The sequence below is a fragment of the Plectrocnemia conspersa genome, unplaced genomic scaffold (assembly GCF_051122295.1).
Source record: "Plectrocnemia conspersa isolate PC_06_02 unplaced genomic scaffold, ASM5112229v1 ptg000003l, whole genome shotgun sequence".
NCBI classification, from domain to species: Eukaryota; Metazoa; Arthropoda; class Insecta; order Trichoptera; family Polycentropodidae; genus Plectrocnemia; species Plectrocnemia conspersa.
The window spans coordinates 16,822,982-16,835,004 of NW_028277167.1; the positions used below are offsets into that span (position 1 = coordinate 16,822,982).

Here is a 12,023-nt window from a genome sequence, read left to right on the forward strand (position 1 = left end):
TAAACATCAAAATAATTTAATAAGTCTCTCCCTTTTATAACAACGGAAATTGATCCCATACCGATCTACCAGCCTCAGAACGATCTTCACTTTCAGAAGCAATCCGATACTTCATTAGAAAAGGAAGACACGTCCGCGACGGATGACAATGTGCATCTATTTATCCTATATAATGTACATTATCAAACGAATCGCGAAATAAACCGTTACACACGTAAATAACCTACAATTATATAATGTAAAAATATATTATATATATATATATACTCTATTCGCTCTGCTTCGCATTACATTTACAACTCGTTACATAACCTAATCAATTCACATAAACATTATTTATACAAAAAAAAATCATAGACCCATACGCACAACGGGAATTCGTTAACGCTTCAGTTTTCGAATATGGGTGTGCTTCGCGAGGCCGAAACGTTTACAATCGATAGGAGAGACTAAAGTATACGCGAGTACATAGACTTGAGACACTTCAATAAATTAATACTAAATAAAAATGTCTATTAATTCAATCGCTCGAACTGTCCATTGAACTATTTCTTCTTTTCTTCTCCGTAAAAAGTAGCGTTATTCACTCGAGTTTTTCTATTACACGTCAAAATCACAGTTGTATTTGTACCTCACACATATGCAATAAATAAAAACAAACAAAAAACTAACATGGTTACTATCTAGTTTTGAGCGCGAATAAATACTTAATAAACAGTTATGTAGGACAATTAAATAGCTATAAAAATTCATACAACGTTTAACGAATTACTAAATAAATTGTCTACTAAATGACATAATTTACCGGAGAATTACCTGGCTGAAGAATCTAGCACAATGATTCCAGTGAAACATTGATCATGAGGCAGTCTCCTAGGTGGAGATAAGATAGTAATCAATCTTTGCAGAAGAAAAGATTTGCAACACAGTGAAATCATTTTGTATTGAGTTGATTGTTATTACTAGCGTTAGTATTCGAATTATATTGTGAATTCGAGAAATCAATATTCGAATGATTATTCGAATAGTAATGCTATCTAATACAACAGGTGAAAGTCGGTCAATTTAATCGATTCTCTACACAAAAAATATGAGTATTCGAATAATCATTATTCTCAATTCAATTTACTAGAATTGGTCTGAACATGTATTGCAGTATTCTTTATTACGTGGCCCGCCACCACCTAATGTACAAAATTACGTTCACATATCACAACTTACGAATTGGCCGATAGCTGATTCCAAAACACAATTATTAAAGAAGTTGAACGAAATAAAAAAAATCATCGCAGACGTAAGTACGCATTTTAACTTGCGTATCGAAACAGTTTTTGGTATTGTCTAAAAGTACATTCAGATTATCGTTGTATCAACATTCACATACATTAGTCTGGAGGCACCTCTATGAAAAGTTACTCGCGAGCGTGTCCGTTCTTCGTCGGGGGTAACTTTTTTTAATCTTCTTCAAAATAGGTTTTATAATTTATACAAAAATATATTATTTTTGTCCATATAATAAATAAAAAAATAGTGAGCTCGCTAAGGCTTGGTGTCACTAGAGTCCAGGTCGCTGGTGGGCGGCGAAGACCTGCTGGGCCTCCTCTTGGGCTTGTACTCGGTGATGACGACGGTGACGCTGTTTACGGTGACTTCCCTGGTCTGGGCGCTGGACCGATCCACGTCGCGCAGCCTGGCGGGCCGCATCCTGCCCCGGCCGCTCCCGCTGCCCCCCGACCTGGGTCCCCTCCTCCGGGTGGAACCCCCGCTGACGCCTTGGGCCGCTGCGCTACCGGGGGGCGTAGCCGAGCCCGCCGCCGCAGTCGCAGCCGCCGTGGTTCCAGCCGGGTACTGCTGGGCGGCCTGCTGCGCCACCAGCGCCTGGTTCAGTCTGGGCTTCCGGGTCGATGTTCCTGGACACAACAAAAGCAAACGGTACAGTAGGTATAAGCATAATCGGTAATTGCATTTCTATCGTGGCTAATTTCGCATCGCGCGCAATTACCAGCACTGCGATATTTAAATGGTAATCGCTCATATCGTACGGTAAAACAGTTTATAAATATATAATAGCTCCAAGGTTTCAAGATCAAGGGCTAAGAGAAAATTATAAATATTCTGAGCGCCATATTATTAAAATAATATATAAATTTAAATGTTAGTATTTTAACGCGTACTCTCCATAATTCAGTTATACAGAGGACTTAAAACAGTGTTCACAACTACAATCTGAAGACGTATTTTCAAATTCTTTGCGACTTGGGATCTAAATCATCTGAACGCGGACATTTTTGTCAGTTGAATTTTCATTAAAAATATATTTAACCGTAAGAAACGACTTGTTAATAATAAATATAAATATTGTAATAAATCAAATTGTTATCAATGTTAGCCACTTACAAAACAAGTTTATTTGTAACGAGGACGCACATGACGATCGGAAATTCGTACAGACGAATACAAAGAAATAATAATTATATTGACATGTGCGACTTATCAAATGATCTGACGCGAACGCGCAAAACAGAATTAACAAAATCTGTTTAAAAAATAATAAAACAAACCAATATATTCGATTTTTTTAAATAAAAACAAATTGTTAATTAAAATTACTTAATGATAGTTTTTTACAAATAAAAATAAAAAAAACATCGTGATTTTTGATATTATTTCAAGTTTATACAAAATTAAACACTATCGTTTAAGAGACAACGTAAATTTCGTAATACGTAATTGAAAAGAAGCACATTCATATTAGGCAATTAAATGGTAATAATTTTAAACGTTTTTTCATAGATGACTATATGTATACACATAAATAGTCTTACAATATTATTTAGTAGCGTAAGTGAGTTTTCCTCCCATATGGCTCTTGGCAACACGGTCGCGAAGCGACTGAGCCCCGTAAGTGGCTCGTGGCGTTAGAAAGGTTAAAATGTAGCAATTGAAACATGTTTTTTTTTATTATTAAACATTTGAAATTAAAGGGAAAATATTGTTTTCTGAATTTTCAATATTCACTATTACTCTTAAAAATAAAAATACAACATAAAATATAGATAAAAAATATACATTTGCTAAAAAAAATGTATGCGTATGTGTGCCAATTCGTGCAGTATAGAGAAAAATTTGTTTTGCTTAGATTATGTTTAAGGCTTATAAACAATAACGTTTATGTTGCACAGTCATAATTGGTAAGTTAAAAAAAAACTCCACCTTCATCAAAGTTTGGTGTAAAGCGCAAGGAAATAAAAGTATTAGAAGACCATAACGGTCTTTGGCTCAGGCCTTTCGGGGCTCGCCTGATTGTCAATAATCTAGGCGGTGGCGGTTTGCACGAAATCGTTTGAAGGATCGAGTAGTGGAGATCGTTGACTTAAAATTACGATCAAAACAAGAGAGAGTTAGTGCAGTATAACCTGTGCGCAGTTGTACGATTGACGTCACTATATCGGGCAATGAGCGTGAGTAACGAATTCTCGGTGGTCACCCACCATACATGGAAATTATTGATAAGGCGTTCGCTTTCTTTGTTTCGTTTATTAAACATAAATACCCTTTGAAATTGCAATAAAATAATAAAATAATTCGCGAAAATTCACGACAGGTGCGTGACATTAAAGGTCTCTGAAAAAAATAGGGACCGTCGCATAATGACAAAAGGGCACAAAACGGGGTTAACGCCCCGTCGCTACTAGACTGGTTCCATACCCTGCGATAAAAATTCCAACCGAAGCTGCGTTTCTAAAGAGGTACGTACACACATGTGGAGTACTACGTCCACATACGATGCGTGCACAATTTTGGACAAATCCGCTGAATGTACAAATAGTCGCCGGGAAAGGTAACAGTTAACATTTAGAAGGTAAAAAACAAATCGAAATACGTGCGTTTGCGTTAAGAACAGGTGTAAAAGAGAGAGATAAACAACAGGTGAATGATAGGTAGAATAAATGGAATACTAAAAAGAGTGCCTACATATTTAATTTAGATGTATAGATGTAACGAAAATCTCAACAAAAATCATACTGAAAAGCCTAAAAAAACGCATGTGAAGAAAAAAGAGGCATAATTACTACGAACAAAGGATATTGATAATATTGAAGAAATAGTCAGAGATATTAAAAAATAAATATAAAATTATGTGTCTTATGTTAATTTTGAAGAGTATGTATTTGATTAGTTTTTACAACCGTGAAGAAAACAACCGTTTAAATTCGAACAGCCAGCTAGATATCAGATTAAAATAAAAAGTGCGATGTTCATTTCTCCAACGTGTGAATTGAAGTATATTTTTTAAGGCTTTCTATATTTTTTTTCAAATAGACTTTTGAATATAGAGAGTATAGTAGAAATTTCTAATTTAACTCCTGATTTTTCCCAGTTGTTTTTGCTACGCGAAAACAATTGTTCTGAAAAATCACCTTTTATGCTAGAATCTGGTTCAACCTGCAGTAATCGTTTCACTTGATTTTACCGATTCGAAATGTTTTATTCCGCTTACATTCCAAATCTCATTCTTTATCAGATTCGGGCTTTGACAATAAAATATAAATCTATTGCTTTAACACTAACGCTAACTAATGGTGTTATATAAAAACAAAACTTACGAAATTGTTTCACCTCATTCACATTCATAAAAATATTTTTTTGCATTTTCATATTGAATTTGGTAGAAACTTATTTTACAGGACTATATATTTTTAAATACTGTATTAAGTCTGTAACAATTGTACATCTGTCATTAATTTACATATTTTAAATGTAACAAATTCAATGAAATATATGTACATCATAATAAAAATCTAGTTAAATTTTCATTTATATAACTGAGTTATAAAAAGTGTAATTTACCGACTTTTTTATAAGAAGTATTAAAATTCTTTAGAGCGATTACTAATTCATCCCTACAAGATGATTTGGATTCATTGTGGGGATAGGCCTCGGTAAATCGTTACCTTTTCAGCATTGATAAGCATCATGTTGTAACATTTTCTAACAAGCTAATCCTTTGAGAGATTTTCCTACGATCTTAGGGGATTTTTTAAAGGAAAAACCAATAAACAAACTTGACATTTTGTTGAACGATAACATGAAATTGAACTATTTTGGAACTTCGCTCTAAAGCAATGAACGTCACAGCTTCCAAATTGTATACACATTCACACGTACTAGAGCTCATTCACAAAAATAAAGTCGTATACGTCGCACGAAAATACGATTGTGTGTTTTTTGTTTCTACCTCAGCTGCAATAAAGGTTATTATCGGGAAACTGCAGCGTATCGGCATAGTTTGGAGAGTTTAAAAGTGATCGTAAGCTTTTACACGCATGATATATTATTTAAATAAATGCAATTAAAAACATTTAAAAAATGAATAAAACATTTTTGTTATATAATGATACAAATTATAGATGTATATAATAGATATAAAAGTACATACATAGAAAATATACATATTTTAAAATACATTTAATTACATTTAAAAAATAAAAATTCAAAATAAAATCACGGTTAAGTTGGAAGTCAGTTTTCTTTGGTATCGTTCCAACAATCTTCTTCTACATCACTTTCTAATGATGTAGATGAAGATTGACAGTTCATTTTCAATTTTTAAAAAGTCACTATGAAAAATTCTGAGTACCAAATCCAAAAACAGTTTGCTGGTAACAGATACGTTATAAATTCGTACTGCAATAATTTTGTAAATGCGTTGTCTACGTATACAGACGTATGCGAGAGAGAAGCGATACATGCGCGTAAGAATATTCGTTGTCTCGCTTGTTCTTGTTGAAGCGATAATGTTCATTTCAAGGATTTCGTCTGTGTCACATCCGGTTATAAAATAAACATATCGTTCTATTTCGCACAAAATAAAATATATATAATATCACAGAAACTGGTTGTCAACTCCTACAATATGATTGTTTGAGTAAATCGTATGTGTGTTTTTGGATGAAATGTGGATAGCGTGATGACCACTGCTCTAAAGGGCTTGCCGCCATTGCGGCCTTTAGACCAATATATTATCAATATCATAGTTTGATTTGGGATTATGTTGTTTTTATTAATTACGATTAACGAATGGACAGCTTAGGCAATTCTTTAATGAATTGCAACGAAATTAACCATATTGCGTGCATTATATGACGCGTTTGCACTCGACCGAAAAAATAATAAATAATTAAGACTCTTTTATGAAAATTAATTACTATTATATATTATTATTGTTAGTGTATTGATCAGAAAATCGACGTTCAGTGAATGTTTATTATTAGATAATATTTAAACAACAGGTACATTCAAAGGTTAAACAACATAACTTTAACCTCTTAACCGGGCATGACGCCCAAAGGCGTGGTAATTATATTTAATACATAAAAACGTTTTCAACGAGAGGGGCGAATTTTATCGTACTTCATATTATATCATCACAAGAGTCAGTGCATGGCCGTTATGTGACGAATTTTATAGTCATCCGCTCTGCGTTTTGTTTATTTTATGACGGATAAATTTTACTTTTTAATTTTAAAGAATTTAAATTTGATAAAAAACTGCCTATTCAGAATCAATTACTTTTAATCACGTAATATAAACTGCCGATTAAGAGGTTAATAACAAAATTAACACGTTAATTGACGCTGCTGTTAAATACGAAAGTAGGAAAGACAAACACACTGTTTTCAAATTCGATCCGTTCAGCTTATGACTAGCATGCTTTATTTGACAAGATATAGCCTAAATATTCAAAAACTCCGGAATTTAAGAAAAAACAAGTTCTGCGCGAAACGCTTCAGCGGTTATAAGCTCAGACGCGCCACTCGCAAGCAGACTCGCTCTAACGAGTACTGATTGAACGGGTCAACAAAAAAAATATGTTTTGGTGCCGTGTAAGTAATACCTGATTTGTATACGTATATCAGTTCTAGTTTTTGATGTATTGCATTTTACTACTGATCATATGAAAAAAGAAAACAACTCATTGTTAAATCAACAATAAAATTCCGATTTTTTTATTATTTTGTAATATTTTTCTAAATATTAATATAAATTTACTGTTAGCAAACGATGTTTCGACTAGCTCGAACTGAACAACCTCATCATGGATCTGAATCGTCACAAAAATAGTTTTTAGAATTGCTGGTATACAATATTATCTGGAAACAAAATCACATATTATCATAACTAGGGAAAATAATTAGCTTCCTTCTCCATGAAAAACAACATTCAGTAATGATGTCAGGGGTCTATCAAAATACAAGTTATTGATATTAAAAAGTGGTATTTTGCACGACTCCTATTAAGAATTCTACGCGTATGAAGGAAGATTATGAGAAAATCGCTTTAGTCTTGGTAATATTATATACCAAAAACGTCAATGGGTACACGACATCAAAGTAGCTACACAAAATACCTGTGCTGTATATACACATCTTTGGGATAGCACTGGATAAAAATGGAATGGCCTTTAAGAAAAGCCAGTACTGGGTAAAAAACATCATCAATAAACCTTTGTTAGAGAGAGAAAATATATCGTCCCGCTTAGGGTTCTCAATCGAATATGCGAATGTTCGATTATTCGAATTATTCACCCGATTTTCGACTATACGGATGTTCTAATAATTGATTGAATATACGTAAAATTTTCTTTTATAATATCTTAAATTAAATTTGAAAAAAATCTTTGAATGAAACAATTTGTATACTTGAGCAACTCAAGTAGTTGTTTTCTCACTTAATATACTCGGGTGACTAGGGCCGCTCTAAAATCCAAGATCCTTTATGTGCCTTCATTTTGTTTCGAAATGCGAGACAAATCTTCCCAACAAAAAAAAGTTTTTAAATGCTTTTGTGAATAGAATGTTTGTGGCGTGTTTACTATGGTCGAATTCACAGAATTCGTTCGTTGGAAGAAACAAAATATTGGAAAGGCGCACCCTTTATTATCGTTTAACGCCTATCTCAAAAACAGGTGTGCGTCGCAAATTTTTGTGAAGTTATAAGTTATTATATTTGGATTTTTTTTTTCAAGACACAAAGATTTTATTTCAATCAGTTCAATAATTCGATCACGGTTAATGTATTACTAGTTATTTAATATATATGCTAATCCGCACAAACCGCCACAAACGCCGATACGGATCCGATCTCTATGTATATCAAATTCGTTCCAAACATTATTAGCTATTGTATATATTTACAATAAATCCGGTAAAATTATATATTTACAATTTTGCTACATTATTTCAATCGCAGCTGATCTTTATTCTGGTGATTTAATTTATATGCACAAAGCACACGATGAAACGACACCGATCTACATATACGTACATCGAATTTGTTCTAAAAATTATATAAAACAGAGAGTAAGTTATTGAACAAAAATTCGAATAAAAGTATGTATTTAAGATAAATTTCTTTCCCAAAAACTTTATTCAATTAAAAATAAATGTGTTTTTATTTTTAACATCATGAAATGAAAACATGGAGAATTGAACGGTCATTTTGACGAGATTCAATATGACTTCGTAAAATTAGCAATTAGCGAAAGTGCACTTTCGGTAAAACTTCATTCTTTATCATTATGGATTTTGGAAAACGTGTATTATATTTTCTCAAATTTCATTACTGTACAAATACATGATAAATTTTCGTATTCATTCTTTTTGAGATACAGGGACGTCATTTGGGGGATCTATTTGCATACCCTAAATTTTGCCATGAATATGTTATTTATTAAAATAATGACACTTCTCAAAAAAAAAAAATTCACTGCGTCTCATTTTATGTAAAAATCATACACCGAAAATACAATTATATTTAAAAAAAATTAAAATAATAGAATTATCTCTTATTTGATTTACTGAATTTTTTTTTGTTTTAATGTATTTTTTTAAATGTAGCAACATTGAGGATATAGAACCTAAGCAATAAAAAAACATGGACGATTTTTAACATGAAGAGGGGTTGTACTTTCATATATAAATTTACAAACCAGCTAAGATTTGCTCTATCCTGGAAAAAGTTGAAATGGCTTCCCTGATCAAAAAGAATGTAAAATAATAAATTATGCTTTTTCATTTTGACGCCCCCACAGTAATTCGCACATCATTGTGTTATGCATATTTTACAAAATTTAAGAAGTATAACGATTATGAAGTTAATTAATGATTAATTATAATAATTATTATTAATCAGTAATTATTTTTTAAATTAATATTATTTTACAGTCAAATAATTGGTTACATAAATTAATATCGATAAAAACTAAGAAAAAAAATTACGAATATTTCATCCATTTTTAATCAATATTTGAAAAGGTTTACATAAACAAATAATTGAGAAACCTAGTCCCGCTTTTAGTATTTGCTTAAAAAAACCTTTAAAAAAAATCGAGTCATGTGTCTGGTCCTCGTTTGTTTTAGTAATACATAACTTTCTAGGAGCACTATAAAACAATAGTTAAAATATTAATATTGAGTTCTATTGCCTCTATAGACACTCATATGGTGTGATTTATGTGAAATGAGAAAGTTATGGGATAGCCACACGAAGGCAGATTCTTGGAAAAGCCATAAGCGACTCTTCTGCAAAATCATACTCTAGAAAGAGTTAAAAAAAGTTTCTTTAATTGTGCATCATGCATTACCCTTATATTATTATTATATAATAACTAATATATTAAATAAACTTTACTTTACTTTAAAAACCAAAACTTATAGAGGAAATCTGATGACATTTTTTAAATCAGCAAAATAAGTTTCCACATGAATATGTCATACCTACTTTTTACGCATTAAAATGTGGTTTAAATACGACTCTTACACATGAATACGATTCCTACTCCTGGTTAGTTAAAACGCAAAGAATGAAAATTGGGCGCAAAAAGTTTAAGGAACGTAGCTCTATATGCGCTACGATGCGGTTCGTCAACCTCGCATGCAACGGGGGCGAATTGAAAATCTTCCATCTCTTTCTATCGACATAAGAAAGAGCGAGACGGAGCACGCTATAATCGAATATTGCACAATTATGCACCAGCCGGTGTGATCTTTGCGAATATGTCTCACGCACTCAATATCGCACAGACGATAATACGTTCCGACCCGAAACAGGTATCGCCGATTCAAAAAAAAAGGGGGTGAAAGGGTTTCGAGGTTATGTCGATGTCATCGGCTTACCTTTTCGCACGTCACACATGAGACACTTGAACGCCTCTGCCGAGTTGCGATAGGTGCAAACGCTGCAGTCCCACGAGTTGTCCTCGCCGGGGGCGGAGCGCTTGCCTCGGCGGACCCCATTCTTCTTGTCCATAGCGGGAGCGCCGGCATCGCGCGCCTCAGCCCCGCGCCCCTCTCGACGACGCCCGTCGGTAAAACAGAGCGCCGTGACACCGATGCGCGCAAACAAGACTCCCTCCCCCCTCCCTACCCGCCCGCCGTCGATCGCTATGTAAACACTGATAACGGAAAATGCGTGTTTTCGTTTCGCGCGCCGAGTCGCTGTCAAAATATACGGCCGATTTTATTATTCACTTCGATACGATAGTTTGTTTTTGCTCAAACAATTTTTTTATAAATTTTAATTTACCAAATGATTTAAATGTATTGTTGATAGTAGTCATTCAAAAGCAAAATCAGTCATTTTGACCGAAATTAAAATTTTTTGCATGATGAGCCTTAAACAATCATAAACTTGTGACGGACCTATTTTAATTATATGTCTATATTTTTTCCAATGCACATATAATTACTAACAATAAAATAATAGCGACAATCATAGAATTTTATTTAAAAAAATGTGAATTTTCTGATTGTTATAACTTGAAAACATCTGCCTAATTTATAAATTCGTATTTATTGACTTGTTTGCGTATATCGCAAAAAAATAATTTAGAGCTATTACTTAAAAAGTTATAGCAATTTAACTAAATCGTTCTAAAATATGATATTTTCATAGAAAAAAACATTGACCTACTGTGTACAAAATTAAAATTTTAATTTTCAGTGGCTTGTAAAGTGTTAAGTAAGTAGTAAAATATACAAATATAAAAGCGATAAATATACAAAATAAAATTTAAAATTTACAGATATGCAAAACGAAACATTTTTTACTTTACTTGAGGCTCAAAATTAGTCTTTATGATTTTAACCTTTAAAAGCTCAAATCAACATTACCCAATTCAATATCGCCATTCAAAACTATACTCCGTTTCTTTTAACAGAGTCAGTTTGAGGTCCATCCATTTCGTAATTATTCATAAGTGAAAATGAGATCACAATTTTGGGTGTACGCCCCCACCAATTTGCTCTAAAGTACAAGCTGCGGATATACGTTCGATATCCTTATCATTACTCCTTTCTATATTTTATAAAATTTTAGAGAGATTAGAAATACATATTGCTATATTTTTTAATTGCACCAATCATAAAACCTCTGTTTGGATATATAATAGCATCCTAGCCAAAGCTTTTTCCGATATTTGCACCACTTCATTGCGTTTTTTTAAATTTCCTACAATGAAAAAATCGCTGGGTGTGACAAACAAAAACTACATATAAAACATAAACAGAATATAAAAAATAATTTAATATTATAACTTATTTCTTAATGCATAGAAGGTGTTTCTTTATTCCATTGAGGAAACCCGCTTCATTTTTATTTTTGTGGATTGTCTTAGGAATATTATTTTACAAATTACCACCACCGTACAATATTCCTTATCTATCCTTAAAGTGTCTCTATTTCTAGTATTACATCTATGTACATCTTTATTTCTTATTAAATGTATATAAATACTAAACCATAAATCCTCAGTATTTCTTAAGCATCAATCATACTTCTACAGCTAGCAAATCTATTTTTATTTAAAACTATTCTTATTGCCCTATTTTATAATTTTTGCAACATCGTTTCATCTACTTTAAAGCTTATATAATATTGTTGCACAATAATTGAAGCGGGGCAATATAATACTATTATATTGTTTCTTCAAATTAATTTTTTTATCTACAATTACCCCTAAA

At 32.5% G+C, this 12,023-nt stretch overlaps 1 protein-coding gene across 1 annotated transcript; it reads right to left on the minus strand.

The window, feature by feature from the left end:
* Positions 1-566: 566 nt before the first annotated feature.
* Positions 567-10,391, minus strand: RYBP (ring and YY1 binding protein). The gene is made up of 2 exons (XM_088183302.1): positions 10,179-10,391; positions 567-1,910 (listed from the first exon to the last, which is right to left on the minus strand). Exons 1-2 carry the CDS (start codon positions 10,309-10,311, stop codon positions 1,540-1,542), a joined length of 504 nt encoding a protein of 167 aa, XP_088039428.1. The 5' UTR covers positions 10,312-10,391; the 3' UTR covers positions 567-1,539.
* Positions 10,392-12,023: the final 1,632 nt, after the last annotated feature.